Here is a 23425-nt window from a genome sequence, read left to right on the forward strand (position 1 = left end):
AAGTAATACTTCAGCCATAAGAAAAATACTTATTACCGAATATCTTCGAATTTATTGTTATTATTGTGTTGCCAAAATAACTTTTTACAATTATTGTATTTAACTTTTTATCACGAAAAATGATTTTACGTATTAGATGGTTTGGTTAGTTTTTACTCTGTCATCTGTTATGTGGCGCCCTCTGTTCTACAGTATAATTTTAAACTGTGCATTTTTATTGGTCGAGTAAAATTATTTGAAAATTCAGACTTCTTTTGTTTTAATTTCTTGATTTTTTGCACTGTGTACAAAAGAATTGTTATGAATATTTTTCAATAATCAAATATAGTGAAATATAATTAATTATATTCTATCTGGGAAAGAAATATTTTTTAAGCTCATTTATAATACTTATAATATGCATAATTTATATTAATTGTGATAAGATAACTTTTGTTATTTGTAAAAACATTGAAAAGTAAGTGAACTTTAATTACCTATTTTTTATGTCATTCGATTGTAAATCATCCTTTTGATCCTTTATCTTTTCATTTGATATTTTTTCAGTTTCACATGTTGATTTAGTTAATTTTTTAGTTTCACATGTTGGTTTAGTTAAATTTCCAATTTCACATGTTAATTTAGTTAATTTTTCAGTTTCACATGTTAATTTACTTAATCTTTCAGTTTCATTCGTTGATTTAGTTAATTTTTCGGTATCACATGTGGTTTGTAAATTTTCATCTAATGAATGTTTAGGATTTCTTATGACTTTTACGAAAGATTTTCCATACGAATTCATTTTTGTATTAAACGGTTGCATAATATTATTAGTCGTAATTCCATCTTTGCAAGTGAATGCACATTTTTCTTTCATTATTGGTCTCATTTCTTTAAAAGGAATTGAATTTGTTTGAAATTGATTAATCTTGCATTTATGGTTTTGACATTGTAAGCCAGAATAAGGACGTAATTTCTACGACAGAAGATTCAAATGTATATATTCTTGAGCTAGAGAATGTGATATATAAATAGAAATAATATATTTATATTATTACTTTTCCAATATTTGCTATAATTGCTTTACTTAAGACAGCTCTAGGAATTTTATATGAACGATGTGGTTTTGGCTGCGGTTCAGGACATTCGTGGTTTTTAGTTTTAATTATTTCTGTATAAATTAACACATCTCCAAGAGTTGATTGATAACATGGATTTAACAAGCGTGGATCTTGCTTGCGTAATGCCATTTGTTTCTGATAAGTTATTGGACAGATACATAATGATGGACAGGGTTTCTTTGAGTCAATTCCAAAAAAACGTTTCCAAGAAGGTGGTTTTACTTTTACGGGTTCAATCTTTTTGCAATTAGTAGGTTTTTCTTTAATTACAGGTGGAGATTTACGAAATTTCAATAAACTTCTTTTTGGTTTACTGTAGTCTTCTAAGCATTTAGAGGGTTGTCCGGTAGAAGGTTCTATTCGAGTAAGAGGTAATTTTCTACAGCTTCCTGATATATATTTATTCTCTTTATTAAATGTTAACATTTCTCTTTTAGATTTTCCAATTTGATAGGTTCTAATGTTTTGTTTAAAGATATTACAAAATATTGGTATTTTTTGAAAATTGCTGACATGTTTGTTAATCTAAACAAAGACAAAATTGCATTTAAAAATCTAAATGATTTTACAAACAAAGTATTTTTATTTAAAAAATGATTAAATTTTTTAGATATATAACAAATAAGTTTATAAATAAATTAATAAAGATAGAATATAAAAGTAAGATACTTACATTAAATAAAGGTAAACTTGAAATATTGATTATTGTCCGAAAAAGTGCCATAATGTATAAATATTTTATAAAAAGAGAAAATTACCTCTTACATGATAGCTTATGTTATTTTATGTTACTTTATGTTACATAACTCTGCATTAAAAAGATTTTATTAAAATCTTTAATATAAAGAGTAATGTTAAAAATCGATGAATGACTATATTCAGATAGTTACATTCGATAATTGTCGTCATAAACGATTTCTTTAAAAGGACAATATGTACATATATATCTACCGTTCGGTAATAAACAAAATAATATTATAATTTTTTTTTAAGAATATACTATTTTAATTAAATATAAATTAATAGGCCTAAATCAAAGTCTCGCTTTTCAGACGAGAGAAATTACACGGATCGTTGCCGATATCGATTCGGTCCTTTGATCGCCGACCGTTTCCAATGCCTATGTAAACCTCTAAAGTGGCCTTACCATCAATTTGACCAGGGTCGATTTCGGGAAACACAGGGATTACCGATACCACGCCTACAAACGGAATCGCACCTCGTTGAAATGTGAATAAAAGGTAAATCACTTTAGTTAATTCATTTACATTAGAAATTAACATTTTGCCTTTTCAGCTTATCTCTCTTTAATTGATATTGATAAAAAGCTTAATTAATGATGCGACTATTAGGATTGAGAATAAGAAGATTCGCATAATGTGCTCTATATTACAAGTACGTAATCAATTATGAGAAAATCGGTTTATTGATAATTCAGGACGTCTTGATCGATCTAACGTCGTTTTTATGTTCCTCCATCGAAACTCAACTCGCAAAGAGAGGGAGAAAGAGAGAGAAATATTGCCTCTGAACTCTCTCTCTCTCTCTCTCTCTCTCTCTCCCTCCCTCTCTCCCTCCCTCTCATCTCTCCAAATCGTAGAGACAAGGTGGATGCAAGGAGAACTCTGGAAGCATTTGCGAGCCGGTGCGCAGATTGATTCGGTTCGTCTAAACCGCCGCCGCGCCGTTGCTTCGATTCCCGCCACCCCCTTCTCTGCTTTCGACGATCCTCGCAAGGGGTGCCGGTGCTATCCAGAGCCCCGATTTTCTGCCGGCGAGTCGCGGTGAGGAAGGGTGTTTACTCAAGACACGACAATTCATTACGTAATTGAATTGAATGAGGCCTCTCCTCCTTCCACCCCTCACATCCAACCGACCGCCCTTCTACCTCTACCAACGCTGTACGAGCTCCCTCTACGTCCACGCTTTTACGTGTATGCGTATATATATGTACCGTATAGATATAGGTGGCGTTAGTGAGGGGATGAGGTTTATTCTAGCAGTAGCAACAGCAGCAACACACACACAGGGACGCGTGCATGCTCGCGCGTTCGCCGCCTGTGGGGTATGCTAGCAACCGAATTAAACGATTAGTTAAACTGATTTCGAGTTAGGTGAATGAATAAGTAATCGGATTTCTCGTTAAGGTAATCGCATTGCGCCCTGATTGGCTCCGTCTGCCTGCGTTTATAAGCCATACCCTCTCTCGTCCTACCATTTCGATCTCCCTCCTGACCCTCTCTCCTTTACCCCTCTCGCTCTCACTCTGTTTCTCTCTCTCTCAGTCTGTTTCTCTCCCTCTCTCTCTCTTTCCCTCCCTACCTCACCCTCTCGTTCTCAGGATGCACGTTGTCGGACCACGCGTACTCCTTTTTCCCCCTCATTTCCCTCGCGTATCTCTTTCTCTTTTTCTCCTTTACCACTTGTCCGACTCGAATTTTCTTTATTTTTCAATCGGAAACTATCTCTCTTTGGTATCTTCCGTTTTTCTTTGTCGATTTCCTCCTTTTCTTTTAACATCTTTCCTACGATTTCTCATATTTTCATTTTATACTACTTTTTTTTTCTGCTCTTTTCTTTTCTTTTCTTTTTTTTCTTTAAACTACATCCAATATTATGATTAAGTTTATATATCTATACACGTGTCTACATATTTCAATTACTTATGATATTCTATATTTACGAGTTTTCCTTTTTCTCTATTCGTCAACTCATTCATTCGCTTCTCCCTTTCCCTTTCCCTTTCCCTCTTCCACCCTTTCTCCCTTTATTTATCCATCTTTATCCAATCTCCGTGTCTATATCTATTCGATGAGACGTCGTTCTCTACGAGCCGACGATGTGCCGAGCATGTTTGCCCGAGCAATTACATTCCCGAACGCAATCCCATTTAAATATTGCCGAGTTTGGTGCTGGCAAACAGGGGGACGCATCGTAGTACAGGGTCGCAATCGAGATTCAATTCGATGTAATACGCGTGTCGTTTTTCTTTGGCATCATTGCGAATATTCCTTTTTTGAATTTAAACGATAGAGTAAATCAATAAATATGAGAACACAATTTAGAAAGGTAATCAAATATATCAATGCTTTTGTATTTTAACATGTTTTATAGGTTTTATATGAAGGAAAATTTTAGTATTCTATATTATTTAATTTTTATCGATATTCAGAATAATTTATCAATATTATTATAGATATAAGAATATTTATAAATATCAATATGATTATTTTACAATCGAAAAAGAATGGAAAGAAAATCGGCGGGACGAAGATAGAAACCGAGGCGCGCGGCCCTGAAGGTGCGATTTGCACCTAGGAGAAGAGGTGAGAGAGGGTAAAAGAGAGATAGGAGAGGGTCGAGAGAACGCGCTGTTGGGGTTTTCGGGTGCGTTAGGAAACTTAGGAAGGGAGGAGACGGAAGAGGAGGAGGAGGAGGATGAGGAGAAGGAGGATGAGGAGAAGGAGGATGAGGAGAAGGAGGATGAGAAGGAAGGGATGCAAAGGGCGAGGGTAGTTTGAGGGTGCACGAATGCTAATGAGGGGAGTGGTGTCTCGCTAAGAGGAGATAGGTTCGGAAGAGGGAGATTGTAGGTAGGGGTGAAAGAGGGTGCGCTTTGGTGGGCGTTAACGGGTGCCGCCCATTTCAAGCCCGATTGGTCGCCGTTCGAATGGCGTCCTGGGGGTGCGTGCTATCTCGATGGTTGGTACTTGGACCGATAGGAAAACTGAGAGACGCCTTCCGTACCTACTTCGTACCCGCCACAACGTCTAACCCCCTTCGGTGTCTACTCTCGCGAGTGAACTCGCGAGTGAGCTCGCTCGCGAGCGAGATACGAGTCTTGTCTTCTCGATAATGGAGCAACTTGCCCAGTTTGTCTCCAAGAGTTTTCAAGAGAACGCGACCGCGCCGTTACCCGTCGTTGTTGTCGACGAGGATACGAGCAGTCAACTTGGATTCGTCAGGAGTAACACCGAACGCGCACCCTCTACCCGTATCACCCTCAGTGTCGCGCATCTTCTTGGTGATGACAACGGAAATGAATGCCGTATGTCTCTCTCTCTCTCTCTCTTTTTCTCTCTCTTATACTTTTTTGCTCTCTCTTTATTTTTCTCTTATTGTCTTTTGTTTTCTTTCCCACCTCCTTTGAGCTAGGAGAAAATCTCACATATGAGAGAGATAAGGTTTAGTGGAAAGGATCCAGTGTATACGCGAGTGATAAAAATCGTGCTTCGTAGGAAGAGGTGTCCCTGTCGATATGTGTTTATGGTGTTCCAGAGATCTAAGTTCTGGATATAATGGCATTGTCATCTCGATCCTTTCCTATGTGTATTTTCTATACGTTTGTTTACTTATGCTTTATGATCTATCGTTGTCTCGTATTCACATATCTACATACCTTACGCGGTATTAATTAATCGAGAAAAGAAATATAATTGTCGGTTAGATCGAATAGATCATTTATAATAGAACGCGAAACGTTCTCCAGATGGAAAGTCGGCGAATCGAGAATCCAGTCAGGAAGGTAACCAATCTAATGTCGAGGTTGGTAACGTCGAGGAGCCGCCATCACCGGAAACTCGATTGCAACCGGAAGACCTTTCCGTTGCGACAAAGATCAAGGACGTGGTTAAGGAGGTCAAGGCCAGCACGGAGAACGTCTCACCTCTCAAAACACCGGAGTTGAAATTGTCCGTACGAAAACTTTTGGGTTGCAGTCCTTCACCTCCCCCAATCACGAGAGATCGATCAGCTAGTCCAGAAAATTGCACGGAATCGAAAAGCCGAGTCACCAGTGCCGACGTTAAAACGACCATAAACGACTCGAAATTAACCTCGCAAGTTGCTAGATCATTGGTCCATAATCAGGAGGAAGCTGCCAAAGGTGAGAGTAATTCGTCTTTTTAATTGATCATGAATACACACACATACACACACTTAATCGTTTTTATTCTTCATGTTCGTTCTTTTCTAATGGTACGATTGATTAATCTATATTTGAAGAAATAACGATATAAAGGAAGACACTTCGATTATTACTTCCGACGTCCATCCAACGTTTGTTTCTTTTCTATCATCGCGAAGACGAAAACACTGAGGTCAAAAGCCTTTGCTCAAATACGACGTGTATCCATCGGAGGGTTCGATCTTCGTTTATAATTCAGGACGTCGTCCGATAAAGCTTCCAAGTGATAGGGTATACGCTGACCGTTCAAAATGTAACGATCATTGATTTTCGACACGTGCCAACTCGTTTCTTTTTACTTTTTTGAAAACCACGATTAGATCCACAACCGACTGTCGATTTGATCTTTTGAGTGATCGAGTACGATCGTTGATATATCATCACAAAAAATTTAATATTTTTATATATGATTTTAGAAAGATCAAGCTCCTTTCACAATTATAATTTATCAATGAACCACTTATATGATTTATATAAATTTCACAGAATTTATACATACGAGTTAACGTTTATCCTTAGTTATACAAAATAGTTAGATAATAATATCTCGCATAGAATCAATCCCATCACTTTTTCTAATGACAACTTTTCCTACCAAGCACAAATTTGATCGCGATCGTCGTGATTACGATTTTTATAGGGATAAACAAAAGCACTATTGGACGTGTTCATCCCTCTCTTTTTTTCTCTTCTTTCTCTTTCAAAAAAAAAAAAAAGAAAAAAAAAGAAAAAAGAAAAGAAAAAAAAACAAACAAACAAAAAAAAGAAAAAGGAAATGAAATTGTAAAATTCGACATTCGATCATTCCTCCGTACACGGTCAAACGAGGAATACGTTTGCACGTTTATAACACGATATCGGTCGGCGGGTAAAGTCGGCATAAATTTATGGTTTAATATGCGGGTGGCCGTGTCGGTCGTGTACGCCCCCTAAAAGTCGTAGACGGTATGCTCTCTCGCGTGGAAACGCGTATCGTCGGACGTGTATTTCTCCGGGGCCCATAACTTTCCCCGATTAAGCGCAAATCAAAAAGCAATCTGCCGAGCCCCGGCAGCCATCGGAGGCGCGAAAGTAAAATCATAAATATCCACGCGGAAAAGGAGAGCCGGTCTGGTACGTAAGGAAAGAAGAGGGTAGTGGGGGGGAATTATTGGAGAAGGATCGGGGGAGAGTTAGCGAGGATGAAGGGGGAAAGGGGGTTGACGTGCGCGCGCTTAAAGTGCCGCAGTAGATCAGCTCGTCTGACCATCGCTAGAGAAAATTGCACGTCCGATCCTAGTATCGAGTTCGATCACTGAATCACGATGTTCATAGCGATAAACTTTGGGAGATTGAAATTCCCCTGATGGAAGCAATGCGAGTCTCTCTCTCTCTCTCTCTCTCTCTCTCTCTTTTTTTCGATGATATTAGGATTCACTCGTTTCATTGGCTTTTGATTTTTTAATTTTTTGATTTTTCTCCAATGTCAAAATGAACGATACTGTTCGAATGAAGAAGTTACGAATGAAGAAACTCTTACATAGAGATGTTTGTCTTTTCTTTTTTTTGTTTTTTTAGAAAGAACTCTATATAGGAGTCTCGTAGTTCTTGTAGTTCTCTTAAGTACACTTAAGCGTATAGTTGCTAGAACTATGAGATTTAATTGTACTTTTTATTATGGATATCCTCTATGGTATTCATATTCACCAGTGGAATTGTGATGCAGAATATATATGTTGCCGTAGCAAGCTCTATGGAGGGCAAACGATTAAAATATATCAAGTAAAAAAGTGAGCATAAAATATAAATACCTTTGCACGAATTGACACGATATAGGGACGTTAGAAAGGACACGGTAAATTACGAAGTATCACGTAAGTACTTATTTATGATATCGACACTAAGACAGACACGTTTACGCCAGGATAACTGTGAACAAACGACGAGGGTTAGAGAGTTTATCCCGTTTAGGCCTTTCTCCGCCTAATAACCGAAATATCTCCGATTCGTTTCGTCGAGAAAAATACACAACGAAGGCGAAGCTTCACCGAAATAGAACAAGTTGAAATGGTGCCTTCGATATCACTGACTCCGAGCAAGAGGGCAGCGCTTTTGGTAATCGAATTAGCCGACCCTTCGTGTCCGAGTGTGATTGCTTCGGTTCTTTGGCGAGGGTTAAACTGTAGTCTTCTCTTTTCTTCCCTCACGTTACGAGACCGCTGATCATACAAGGAGTCTATCGGATTTTTCTAAAATCATTCATTTTTAACGAATTTCAGTATTAACATTCTTAACAATTCAAACTTTAAATTTACACACAAACACATATATATTTATATATATAAGAAATATTTCGAGTTTAGCCAATCAAATTTTGACGATGCAATTCCGATGATATGTGTGTATATATATATATAGGTGGATAAATAAAAATATAGGTATAACGAAAAAAAAATCACGATAATCTTATTACGAATGATAAATAATTTCATAACTTCTGTCTCCACCTCTGTTAATTCTAATTTTTGAACTCGGCTCTACTAAAATTGCTATTGTTTGGATTTTCGAAAAAAAATCCAATATGGTTCTACTTCGCGATTAAATTTCGTCGTTATCGAGAAAAACGAGGGATGACTCTGTACGTAAAAGGGATGTAACGCTCGCGAGAGACATTCGTGGCTGGGGTGAACAAAAAGAGGGTGGGGCCGTAAACCACGCGAGTTATTTTGCGAGGAGGGATTTTAAACCGCTGTACATATGGATGCGGGCTTTCCTACGGCAGGGTTCCGATTGGATTACGTAGCTATGCGTTAATTGATTAAAGCGCTATACGCATTGCCGTATGGTAGCCATTTTCGAGGCGCGCCTGCGTATCATTGAAAATACTACGAATCTCTGTCACATTTTTTTCATATCACACGAATTAATCAATTTTACTATCCTTCGGTTTTCATGGCCAACAACAAATATTCTATTTCTGGAGATCGAATCGTAACAATCTAGTAAATCTTTTGTTTTTAATTCGTATGTTAATATTAATAACAAAATAAAAATGTTAATTTCGAGGAGTCAGAAACATCTGATTATTATTATTATTATTATTATTATTATTATTATTATTGATAATAATTGCGTTATATGGAAATTTTTAGTGAAACTTTATCATAATATTATGAGGACATAATATATAAAATGAATTATAAATTGTATTTCATTAGTAAATAGGACATATTTATGAATATGTGTTTTAAAAGAAAATGATTATTTTTTAGCAGTATTATTGATTAAGAATTAACAAATTGAATAAGAGATAATCAAAAGTATGAAATTCTCGAGTCGAAGTCATAGAGAGGCCGTTTTCACTTGAGAAATTCCATCGGACAGATGGAGAAAGCCAAGAAGAGGGTGATTAAGGTAGGAGAGTTGGTCGTAGAGATCGTAGGGTAAGAGGGTAAAGGGAAGAAGAGGTGACTAACGACCCCCTATAAGACTGCGTAGCTCACCACTTTGCTAAATTATATAAATCACATCCCCTTCGTCAAGCGGCTCTTACGAGAGGCGCTTAATCCTCCCCCGAGCTCCACCCACAACCCTACGTCGAAGCAACTCCCAGAGTTCCCATCGGCCAACACCTCCCGAGAGTTGTACCGTAGTTACTTTACATTAAGCACCCATTAATTAATTCGTATACTTCCTTTATTATCGGCATGTCTCTTTAACTCGCGGCATCACATTACAATTCTCATTTTACAAATTTTCTCGGTTTCATTCGTAGTACAATTTCTTCCTTTGATTCCATAGTCAATCATAATAAAAAATATTGAGATATCTGACAGAAAAATGATGATTGTTAAATTATTTTTGGATCTAATAAAGCAACAAAGTTTGGTATAAAAATCATGCCGATGATTATTAAATTATTTTTTTTTCTAAGCAAATTTATTAGACATCGATTTATTAAACATGTGTGCGTGTGTGTGTGTGTGTGTATAATTTGTTTCTAATTGTAAATAAGACATTCAAAGGATATGACTCGTTATTTTGTGTAATTATCTCTTTGATAAACACTCTACAGTCAACTTGCAATCGAACTCATTTTCTTGTACAACTATATCAATGTATAATTTATATCCTTGTTGGTCTTTACCTTACACATAAAGGAGTATATTGCTCGATAATACTGTAATGGAAAGACATATAAATTTTCATGGATGTTCGAACTTGGCGAATAATTCGCGGAAAGTCATAATCCGTGAAGAAGGATGAAGAGAATACTTCGAGAAGATGGTCTTGCTAATGTCAGCTAATAACGAGTTCTTCTCGACGTATGATTTGAATAAGAATATCGTAAGCTTAGCAAAATTTATGTTGATGGCGTGCAGACCGACATCAATGACCCGTGAAAGATCAGAAAGATCAATTTCGAATTCCCTTGTGTTTCTTCTAGCCTCGTTGCATTAATTATATCCAATGTATCCAAGGAAAACGAGAAAAACATCGATTCTGTTCAGAATCATGATTGTTCTTTCGATCGTAATTAACAATAAGATTTGTCACATATCGTCATCGATGTTATAATATTAAGATTGCTCACTAAGTAATTTCGAAATTTTTTATATATTTTATATCTAAATAAACAATTAACTATAGTATTTCATTCAACTCATATATAAATAAATAATAAACAATAGTATGATACTGAGTTGGCTACTAAGTAATGTGAGAGAATTAACAATGATATTTAATTAAGTATTTTACATCGAATAAACGATAAACAATACTACATTATTTAGTTGTAATATTAGTTGAAAGTTGTTCAGTAAGTAATTTCGAAATTTTTATTAAAGAATACTGTTTATTTAAATAGAAAATCTTGACAATTTCGAAATTACTTATTTACCAACTCCATATAATATTCAGGGTCAAATTGCCGTGGAAATGGTAATGGAAATGGCAAGCAGAGAAGATCACGAACGAATTTCACTTTGGAGCAACTCGCTGAATTGGAGAGGCTCTTCGATGAAACCCATTATCCGGATGCGTTTATGAGAGAAGAACTCAGTCAGAGACTTGGGCTAAGCGAAGCGCGAGTACAAGTTTGGTTTCAGAATCGTCGTGCAAAATGCCGCAAACATGAAAGTCAGTTACACAAAGGTGAAAAAGAATAAATTTTTATTATGCGATATGAACATGCACTTTGATTAAGATCTTTAGATATGGAATTGATAACTTTTTAATTTAATTTTTTTAATTTTGTTTAAAATTAAAATTTTGCCGATTTAAAGAATTTTATGAAATCTTTATCAGACACGGTTTAAAATGTTATCGTTCTGATAACATCATATAACTTTGAAATCATATTATTACATTACAAAATTAATTGTTAGTTTATATCCCATGATTAATGTTTGCTGAATAGTTAAATTTAGACACAGAAAAAAATGAAGTTATAGAAAGTTATTCCAAAATCATCGATCGACTTCGCAATTTAATAATCGAAATTTTAATTGCTCCTATTCGACAAGGTGTTGCAGGTGGTATGGTGCTGGCACCACGAAGTCCACCGACGACATTGGAACCATGCAGAGTGGCACCTTATTTGCCGGCTCTTAGGCTTCATCCACCTATGCAAGGTGCTGGAAGTAACGTAAGTGCTGCAGCCGCAGCAGCTAGTTCGGCATTCGACCCAGCTGTTCTCCATTATGCCGCGGCAGGTGGTCTTTTTTGTTTACCACCACCACCACCACCTCCACCGACATCTTCGAATCATCCTCATCCCTTAAGTCTAGCTGCTTCTTTAGCCGCAGCCGCAGCACGTTCAAAGAACAGCAGCATCGCTGATCTCAGGCTGAAAGCTAGGCGACATCAAGAAGCCCTTGGACTCGATAGGCCAGCGTAAACGATCTAATCAATGATCGATGACGATGATGATTACGTTGGACGATCGATAATTCGATACTTAACAACGAACATGAGTCGGGAACGGATATGTATGTCGATAAAGAAACAACATCCACTTGTTCGTAAGTATCGTGAATTATCTTCAACGATCGAGCTTCTTTGATTGATCGATCAAAAGAGATTGGGAAGCACCAATCATCGTTTTCCAAGACGCGATATTGTTCGTCGATGATACACTCCGACGGAAAGGACGCTGACCTCCTATCGATTGCATTATGGTATACGCTTATCGTATTGTCTTCTCATGCGATGGTTCCACCATTATTCTGGTTTTAAGGATACCTATTGTAATCTATATGTTTCTCTAACATACATAGTTTGCTGTATGTGATACTATTAAAATTCGGTTTTTATAAAAATTCTTATATCTCTTTTTCATCGTGATATAGTTGGATACTTCTTTTCTTCTTTTCTTATCTTTCTTAGATCATAATTTGGATCATATCGTCCTGGAAAGTGATATCTATATAAAAATTGAATTCTTACGAGTGATCTATAAATTTTTATTTTTTATTATTCAATTATATCTATCATTCCTTGCTACGAGGAACGATTGTTAGATTATTGTTCGAAAAAACAGAACAAAAAGAAATATCAAATATATATATATATATATAATATGAAGTATAATATATACCATAGAAAAATCCTTTCTATTTATTTGAGTTTAATCTGTCCGGTAAAAATAACAAGAGATCGAGCGGTGTATAATTTTAACGAATTGTAATGCTTTATTCCACAATATCAGAATAACAAGATCGATATCAATCTTTTTTATCTTAATAAATCATAATCCTTTATTTACATAAAGATTTTACATCTCTTATAATATTGATTTTTTTTCTCGTGCACAGGCAAATTGACATTTGAGTACTATTTAAATATAATCTTTATATCAGTGAATAAATCACATCGGTATACATCTCTCGAGATTTAATATTCTTTTTATAAAATTAGAAACTTTCTATTGCTTTTTTTATACATATTATCGTATTAAAATGAAATGAAAAAAAGTTTCTTACAATAATTAATTATTATCTTTATTTATAATTTAATACGATTACGTAATGTACTCGAAATGTTAAGTGCCCCAGTGAATACGGAAAAAAAAGTTCCATTCAAATAGATTAATAGATAACAATCAGAATTTCAAAATATCTTCATAAGAAAATAGATAAGTTTTGTATCGAAGAAAAAAAAAAAGGAAAAGAAAAAGAAATTGATTCTAGATAAATCGTGCAATAAGTCTTAAGATGACGACTATACGTACATATAAACAATTTTGTTTGGTCAAGTATCAATACTGTTCCATCAGAATCATACAATATTTTATGTCACGAATTTTTGTTCGTTTACAATTAGAATCTTTTAACTTTAATATTATTCTCATTTATGTTTCTAATAGCGATGAGAGAGATATATAGTAAACGATCGAAAGTCGTAACGCGAATCCAGTATAGTCTTTATGGATCGGTCGTCCGAGTAGTAGGACGTAAGACATAATTCTTAGGGATGATTCACTGGTGGTGGGTGGGTGGACGTTGGACGAGTAAGTTCGTCCTCGAGCATTTTCGCTATCCTCAGACACCAATCGGTGGTGGTATAGTTGGCGGTGGTGTTACGATGGTGTTATACAGTCGTAGTGGTAGTGTTAGCTCCGGGGATGGTGGCCAGCAGCATTGCTGTCGGGGCGCTAATGCAATAACGCGATGCTACACGGATAAATCAAGACGGGCGAACCGTCCCGCCAGTAGCGTAACTATGTAATCGCGTTACCCTCTAACTCCCTAGGGCGCCGTTATCGTCTCAACCGTGTACCCTATCCGGGACATTGAGTGGGGTGTGTCCTTAAAAAATCCTATCTATCGTTACGTTTTGACGAAAAAAAAAAAAGATACTTGATAAATGGCGCTAGTCTTTCAAGGTATTCAAACTATTAAGCGGAAATTTGTTAAATGATGAAGGAACAGAACGGTTGACGGAGGGGGTGTATATCAATAGTAAATTTGTTAATTTTATCATGAGAAAAACTAAATATGATTACGTAGAAACACTCGATTTTTTCTAGGTATTAAAAATATAATTTCTGTTTTATTTAACGTTAATATCAAATGAAGTTATTCTTATCGATTCTAATAGTATAGTTCGATTAAAAAATTTGTACATCGGTGCAAATTCGAAATTATAAATAATTCGGACATTAATACGAATATCAAAGTCGATATTAATTTCTATGATACGCATTCAAAATATAATATGTCCGTTGTATTGATCTAGAGAAAACCAAACAAGGAATTCTCTAGTTCACATAATCGCCTAAGCTTAATTTTAATTAGAATAGCCGACTTAATTTTTAACTTACGTACGCGCTCTCGAATGATCGCGTTGAATCGTCACCAATTACAAAATCCCCACGGACGAGCAGCAAGCGAGAGGAGCTTGTGGAAGAAGGGAGGGAACAAAGGACAAGACTGGCCTTTCTCACACTCCTTTTCTCCTCCTCGTTTCTTTCCCTTCATCAACTCCCTTTTTACGATTTCTCGCTGGAGAACACAGCGAGTAAAATAAAATAAAATAAAATAAAAAAGAGGAAAGAGAAAAGGAAGTCGGAGAGAGGAACTCGAGGATAATTCCAAGGGTTTGCTGAAGAAAAAGTGAGAAGACCGTCGTAAAAAGAGGGAGAAGAGTAGGCGAAGAGGGTAGGTTGATGAGGAAGTAAGAGAGGGAGAAGAGATAAGCGAGCGCGATATCTCGCTTATTCTAATCCGAGTTTTAAGAAGTTTTTTTGCCTCCCGTTACTCGTAAATTGGCCGTCGTTTGTCCGCCGCCAAGGGGTCGGCCCTGGCGTGACTCGAACGACCAAATTCACCCTCTCTTCGTCTCTTGTCCTTCGAGAAAAGGACTTTCCTCTCTTTCTTCTTTTTATTTCTTTCCTTATTTCTCTTAAACTTTCTAACGATTTATCGAACGAATCGTTCGAATCATTGAAATGCACTACAGTTAGAAAAGAAATTAGAACGCAAAAATGATAGTAATAGATAATAAAATATGGGGGAGTTAAAATGCTATTCATCTCGTGGTGTCGACTATCTAACTGCGAAATAATGTCTCGCTAGAAACGGGCAACATCATCAATTATTATACCCTTCGTTCGGAACGGACAACTAGCGCCATAGCAAGAACAATTGGTGAACGACGAAAGGAGGGGTCGAAAGAAGAAGGGACTTCGCGGTTTGTTTGGTGGTCGTCTTTTTGTCCGCAACTCTCTTGTTATATCTCATCGAGTTAACGATGTTTTAAATCGATTTGATATTATGTATTATATATTTGTGATGTTTCCTAAGATGTACGAACGGAAAATTAGAGTTTATAGTATTGGGTTGGTGAATAAACTATGCCAGAATTTTCAGTAAAAAATACTAAATACGAATTTAGACATAAAATACTGAAAGTTTCACATTAATTATTTGCCTACCCAATATGTGATACATAAGGTCCAAAAAAGATGTCGAAAAATTTACAAAACTATTTTATACGTTTATAAATTTAAAATACAATCTAAACAATTTTGTTTTCTTTTTATAAATGCAAATACTTTCGAGTATTTGACTAGAATTATTTACTTTGTTAAATCATTTAAAATATACATGACTCCTCTCTTACAGTTACAGTTCAAAATATGTCCATAAATTTGTCGACACCCCCTTTAGAGGATTATATCTATATATATTAGATTAACTAATTCAAATGTAGATATATCAGAGCAATTCGTTTAAAAAACGTTTGGCGAATAACGAATACCTTCAGATTATCAACAATTTGTTCGATTGACGTATATCGAAGCAGATAATTTACAAGATAATCAATCGGTTAACCGAGCACATACAGATAGAACGTAGCATACGTATTAGATACATACAAACGTGTAATGAACATCGATTTGGTTTTGTACTCCAAACGAGTTGTACAAATCGTGGAATACGATCGTTCTGTAATGTCGATACGCTTTCGAGATAGAGAAAGAAAATGTAAATACTATTGTCGGCAGGGAATAAAATGAATTAGGAGAATCATCGCTACGAATCTCGATTAGAAAAAGATAGATTTCTGTTATATCGTAACTGTAACTTTATGATAACGGATGCTGACAGTACAAGACAAAATTACATTCCAAACAAAATGAAATGGTAATGAAACTTTTTTTTCCTTTTCAAAAATGTGTATTAAGCAAAATAATTATTTTTTATTTTCTACTAACAATTAATGATGTTAGCCGATAGTATCATAATTTCAATCACGAAGACGTATATAGAATAAAGGATACAATCGTTGGCCACTATATAATAATTAACGCGATCGTCTAATTTTCATAAAAATTTATGTAACATTTAATATCAATAGACATAAGCCAGATTTATTCGATACAATCATCGTATTTAATCGATCCCTCAAAGTCCTAATTCAATCCCAAAAGAAAATAAAACAACTTTAAAATAATAATGATAAGTTAATCTTAAACTTTGGAGAAAAGATTAAGTCAGAGATTATTACATAGTGGCCAATGACGATTCCGTAACATTTATCCCAATCGAAAACATTAAAGAGAAACGAAACGAAGAAATATTATTCGAACTTAAGAGGTGAAAACGAATTGAGAAGCAAACGAGTTCCACGAGATGTGCCATTGAGATAGGATGTTAGCTGGTGAGTGAACTCATCCAAGCTCGTGTTACATTAAATAATAATGTCAGTGATTGCAGCTAGCGAAGGAGTACCGGTGTTAGAGAACGAGGAAGAATGGTAGTGGGAAATATCGTGGATGGTGGGAGTATGGGGAGAAGGAAAGGATCGGGGTAGAAGAGTCGATGGTTGTGCACGAAGGTGGTAGTAGATCGGTGGTGGAAAACGGGGCCTTTACACCCCCGCCAGATATATCATCGCCTGGCAGTTATGTGTGTCATGAATTTTAGATTATCCTTGGATTAGATTAAGGGGCGGGCATGCAGGGGTGCCACGAGCGAGCCACTACCACCACCACCACCACCATCTCCACAACTACCACCACCATCACCTCCACCACCTCCACCACTACCACCACCACCATCACCACTACTATCGCCACTCTAGAGGCGGAACAAGGCCAGCATAGCCGTCTGAATTATTTCCAAATCTTTCTAACATCCCTTTCGCATTCTTCTCCTCCATCACGTTTTCTTCTACTGTGAAGCAACGACGATTGATTTCCTTCTTCTTTTTCTTTCTTTCTTTTACAAAGAAACGAACGAGCTATGTTGTATTCGAAAAAGAAGAAGATGAAGAAGAAGAAAAAGAAGAAGAAGAAGATAGCAAAAGGTAAATCGTTTTCTTATTATCGATTTACCTTTACTGCAAGTAAGTACACCCTTTTGAGCAAATTCCAAATGTAACACATCGCGCAAAGCGTGAAACTCGTAAACTTTATTTTCCAGGGTGATCATCCAAGCGGAATTCCAGTAGGAATTTAGTTAGTAGGGGTTAACAGGAACGGATGGAAGTAGAGGAAGAAGAAAGGAAGGGGTGGAGAAGTGGCAGAGAGAGAGAGAGAGAGAGAGAGAGTGAGAGAGAGAGAGAGAGAGAGAGAGAGAGAGAGAGAGAGAGAGAGAGAGAGTGGGAGAAACGAGGAGCTAAACGGTATTCCAGCCTTGAACGGATCCGATGCCGAATCAATTCGCGTAATAGTCTAGAGGGTTGGGGGTTATAGAGGGTGCTCGTAGACGTTAAACCGACTGCGTTTACCGTACATTCGATATCTCTCTCTCTATTTCTCTCTCTCGGTCCAGCTAGCTAGCCAGCTATCTCTCTCTCGAACACATTGCAAGTGGGGTTAGGGGTAGTAAGCTCCGATACGGGCCATTACCGCACCTGTCCCTCAAGTTCGACCGTACGAGAAACGAGGCAAGCTCTAATGAAGAGAAGCAATCACTTAAGCAGGCTCGTATACGTACGTTTTATTCGCGAAAGGAACGCTTTCACGTCTCTCATCCCTTACCTTCAACCCCTAGAAAAAGGATCGAGGAAACATTCTCTCATCCAACGAATTACAAACTGTGTAATATATATATATATATATATATATATATATATATATATATATATATATATATACATATCTATATGTCTACCTTGAACGGGACGGTGCTATTTTTGTCCCGTCTCGTAATTCCAATTTTCAGATCGTTATCGTAATCATTGTAATCATTCTTAATATTTGTTTTATCGATCGAATGATGAATAACATTATAAAATGCCAGCATCCTTTATTCTCGATTAAGTAGCGAATGTCTGAACATAATCAAATCGGCAAAACTTTCATACGAAAAATCTTTTTTAACAAACGAGCATACAATATTTTCTCGTATCGACATAAGTGAAAGTCTGTGATATTTTCAATAGTTAATGCAGGTTCTAACGTCAAATGGAAGCGTTCGCGTGACACGAGAGGGATATTAATTTTCTTCTATCGGGATAAAATCAGTAATATACTTTCGATATAATTCGAGAGAAATTGTCACGTTAATTTAATCTGAAAACGCATATATCTATATGTTTTTATCTGTCTGTACATACATGCATACATATATAAATATAGAAAGAAATGAGACAAAATTTGTTTGTTTGATTGTGCGTAATACATAATAAACGTGTGTATAGGATAATAATTAAAAAGTTTTACATATCGAGTGTAAATCAATATGTTAATTATCGTAGAAATAAAAATTAAAAATTAAAAATTAAAAAAAGAAATAATTCTAATTACATTAAAACGTTCGTATAGTACATATAGTACGATTCATGTATGTACATATGTACACACATACATACATTCATTCTATTTTACATGACAATTTGCAATCATCGATTATATCGAAACACAACGAGTCTCTCGAGTCTTCTTGGATAAAATCAGACGTCTTCTTTCATCGTACGTTTCGCGTACAAACAACAACGATAAAATTCTCTATCGTAGCGATAAAAGCGGATAAACGATGAAAGAGGGATCAATCTCACCGATCGCAATTGGATTATTCACAATTACGTATTACAATACACATTACTGAATATAATAATATTAATAATAATAATAATAATAATAATAATAATAATAATTAATAATTAATAATATATATTATCCCCAATGTGTGCCCATTCAGCCTTATTTACGATACACGATGCGATTTTTTTCTACAGCGATAACAATGGATTCTTCATTAACCAGCGTACAAAGTGCGTAAGAAATTGTATACTTCCCAAGATTGACGAGGAGCAGCACCTTTCGTTGCACTTTTTTATTTTTTTCTCTATTAATGTTCTATGTCCCCCTCCCCCCTATTTTCTTTTTCTTTGTTATTTTTTTTTCATTTTATTTTTTATAAACGATCGTCGTCGTTGTCGTAAAAAAAAAAAAAAAGGATAAAGGATACAGTCCCTAGATGCAGTCGTACAAATATCTTGTACTTGTATCTACCTCGTGTACAGAGAAGTACTTAAGTTCTAGGCAGTCAAGGTATGCAGCAATAAAAACCAACACTTTGTATTATATATATATATACACACACATATAAATATTTATGTGCATATATTTATAATGTATATATATGTATATGTATGTATATATATATATTTTTATAGCAATCGCGTTTCAACGAAACTGGACGAAGGAATTACTCGGCGCTTGCGAGAGGCGAGAGAAAACGGAGAACATGGCGGATATTACAAGTATGCGTATGTTTCTTTCTCTTTTTTTTTCTTCTTTTATGTATGTACGTACGTATTTATATCTTTAGCATTAAAATTACGACGGAACACTCGTGCCGCAAGGATAGGATAATCAGGTACTAGGAACAGCCCCACAAAGTTCCAATCCTTTGAGAAATTATAAGTCTATCTATTTTTTATCATACTCCAATCGAGAAGTTTTACATATTATGTAAATAGTTCATCTGACTATACATTGTATCTCTTTCCTTTGTCTCTCTCTCTCTCTCTCTCTCTCTCTGTCTCTTTCCCTTTTTTCTTTTCATTTGATCCTTTATCTTTCATCTATTTCTGAGCCATGGGAAGAAGAAATGCATAAATTATTGGAGCACGATTTATTTACTTTAATATTAATATTATTATTATTATTGTTACTATATATTATTATTTAACTTTTTCGATTATCGTGCACGTTTTTATATAATTTTATTTCAACATTCTGTAGGACTTCTCGATCGGAACGAAAAATGAAACGTGTAGTATAATATACATGTTTAATTTTTTTTTTTTTTTTTTTTTTCATCAAAGCTGCGCTGATAATTTTAATCCTAATCGTAATAATAATAATAATAATAATAATAATAATAATTATAATTATAATAATAATGGTGATAATATTAAAAATAATAATGTTAAAATAATACTACTACTACTACTACTACTTCTATTACTACTATTACTACTGTTACCACTACTAATGATACTATAATAATAATAATAATAATAATAATAATAAAATTTGTGATGGTAAATATTTAAAATAATTATAATTAATCGATACACACAACAACAAAATTTATACCTAATATAATAAAAACGCATTTCGTGTGATCTCTTTTTTTGTACATATTTTATCTATTTTGAAAAATCTAATAAACACGAACGTACACTTTTGAACGTACTGTTCGTTCGAATCATCTTTAATGTCCAAATGAAGACAAGAAACGTTTGGACAGAAAAGTGAAAAATTAGGTATACTAAAAAACTTAATCCCAAAGGACAGGAACCCGCTCCAAACACTGCCCGCACGAAACATTACGATTAAATATAATATACATTATGTAATAATTACACAATAATATAGGATTAATTAAGAAATATTATGTGTTAATAGTTATTTAACCATGCGTATGGCTCAGTCTATTACACTAGTCTCATGCAATAACAACAATAAAGATACAACAATGTATTTACTTGTATTCGTCATTTAATTATTTACTTATTACTCTTTTTTTTTTTGTTGTTCCTTTTTTCTTTTTTCTGCAATCACCCCATATATATCCCCATACACACAACCTTTATTACGCTCTACTCTTTGCAATAGAAAAAACTGGAAATTTTAAATATCAATCAACTTTGTTTCACTTTCTCATTACAATATTTAAGATTATGTATAAATAGACAATTTTTTTTCTCACGATACTTTTCATGTTCATTTATAGATTTATTTCACCTTCTTGTTAGAATCTTCTCTGTGTGACAGTATCGAGCATGATAAGCGATCAAAAGCCGCATGATATACATATCTCGACAGGGCCACTACACATAACAATTCGTACACAAACTTTTTAAATTATTCTAACGTGACAAGATGTAACTTTTGACACGTATCTACTAAATATTACAAACTTTTCTATATCATCGATTGTGTACGGATAAAATTGAATTGATTTTCAATTTTTTCTCTTTTTTCTTCTTTTTTATCTTTCTACTATTGCGACAAGCAAATATGAATAAGTTATCGCTTTCATACTACTAGAATTGTATAAAAATATTTAAGCATTTGAGATTAATAGAAATTCAGGAAAAACATTGTATATATTATCATCGAGATATCCGAGATACGATTTAAAGAATTATTAGAATGATTACGCACACGAATTTTACTTGATTAATTATAATAATATTAATTATTATATCTATTGTGACATTTTCCTCTTTTTTTTTTTTTTCTTTTTTTCTTTTTTTCTCATCGTTCATGTCGAATCTCTTAAACAATTTTAATTCTAATCAAATTTTTTATATAACGATTTGCTATAAACGATTCTGACGGGATAATACCGTTTGAAATATTAATTGCGTTTTATGTTAAGTGTGTATCTCAGTGTGTACATGTATATCTTGAAAATGAAAAGGATATCTTTTCCCTCTCAAAAGAACTCTAGTTATTAATTAGCAGACTCCCCGTCGAGCAGTAACATGTGGCTTGGTTGCTTTATCCCAAGTCCTTATATATATAAGTAATATAAAAAATATTAATATCACAAAAATGGCGCAGGCAGGGCAAGGAAAGGACCAAATTGGGGTAAGAATATGGCAATAATTAATTGCCGATTGATAAGCATGGATTAAGTCAAGGAGCGGTCACGACCGTACAACACATTCTCTACCTTGGGTTCTTTCTCTTGCACGGACGAAAAAAGACTGCATATATGTATAATATATATATAATATATATACATATATATAATATATATATATAATATATATATGTGTGTGTATGTATGTATGTATGTATGTATGTATGTATGTATAAGATTTTTTATCTTGCATCTGTCGAAATGTATAAAAAGGATAATAAAAGAATTATTATATTAATTTTTTTTTCAGAGGTGCAGGACTCTACAACAGAGCTACATATCTCGGCGCAATATTATCTTTGTAAAATTTCTTCAATTAGGGTTTCCTATTAATCGACGAGCGAAGAATACTAATGGCTCGAGTATTAAAATCCTCTCTCAAAAATAATGCTTATTCTCTCTCTGGCGTTTACCATAACAAAAATATTACACGTCTTTTAACGTCTCGGTCGCTCACGCGAGTTATTCCTGCCAGTTCCCTTCCTCCCTATCTTCTTTTTTTTCATTATTAATAAACTTCAAAATTTGATTGACAACAGTGACTTGACGATGATCAGCTTATTTTTCATATTATTCCCCACCCCCCCCCCTCCTTTACACATTTGACTTTTGCTTATTTTTGATAGATTAAAGAGAGAGAGATATATATATATATATATATATATATATATATATATATATATATATAGAGAGAGAGAGAGAGAGAAAATAAAAAAAAATATTTGTAGTAAAAGTTCTAGAAATCATTTTTGTTTGTTTGTTTGTTTGTTTCTTTTTTCGTATGCCTTTGCAGCACAATTACATGTTCTGATATATAGATATATTAAGTTGTCATTGGTACAGTATTTGTCACAAATTTGGTTTCCTAGAAATTTTGAACGTCGATGGTGAGAGATAAGCGCATCTTGTACAGTAAAAGTGCTCGCTTTTTGAACTGGCCCAAAAACGGACTGGAATGACAGTCTGCGCTCGAGTTTAAAAAGATTTCATATACGAAAATTTCAAAATTAACTGGAGAGATCATAATTGAGCACATAAAATTAGTATTGCGATAGATATCACGTCATAGATTCAAAACTCTGTGAACCATTTCTGTAAATCATACCAATGCCTTTTGCAATCAAATAACATTAACTTGAGATTGATATAAGAAAAGATTTGAGAATGACTTATAGCGATAACAAAAACATTGATTCTAAAATGCATTATCTATTTACACTAATGCTAACATGATCCTAATTTAATATCTTTAACAAAAAAAAAAA

At 34.6% G+C, this 23425-nt stretch overlaps 2 protein-coding genes across 2 annotated transcripts; one reads left to right on the forward strand and one right to left on the reverse strand.

The window, feature by feature from the left end:
- Positions 1 to 10: 10 nt before the first annotated feature.
- LOC122631182 lies at positions 11 to 3361 on the reverse strand. Its single transcript, XM_043816538.1, has 4 exons — positions 1774 to 3361; positions 1038 to 1625; positions 477 to 955; positions 11 to 280 (listed from the first exon to the last, which is right to left on the reverse strand). Exons 1-4 carry the CDS (start codon positions 1822 to 1824, stop codon positions 244 to 246), a joined length of 1155 nt encoding a protein of 384 aa, XP_043672473.1. The 5' UTR covers positions 1825 to 3361; the 3' UTR covers positions 11 to 243.
- A 1590-nt stretch (positions 3362 to 4951) lies between these two features.
- LOC122631181 (short stature homeobox protein-like) lies at positions 4952 to 12452 on the forward strand. The gene is made up of 4 exons (XM_043816537.1): positions 4952 to 5148; positions 5590 to 5985; positions 10966 to 11199; positions 11571 to 12452. The coding sequence occupies exons 1-4, from the start codon at positions 4956 to 4958 to the stop codon at positions 11942 to 11944; spliced, it is 1197 nt and encodes a 398-aa protein (XP_043672472.1). The 5' UTR covers positions 4952 to 4955; the 3' UTR covers positions 11945 to 12452.
- The last annotated feature ends 10973 nt before the right edge of the window (positions 12453 to 23425 follow it).

The sequence above is a fragment of the Vespula pensylvanica genome, chromosome 8 (assembly GCF_014466175.1).
Source record: "Vespula pensylvanica isolate Volc-1 chromosome 8, ASM1446617v1, whole genome shotgun sequence".
NCBI lineage: Eukaryota > Metazoa > Arthropoda > Insecta > Hymenoptera > Vespidae > Vespula > Vespula pensylvanica.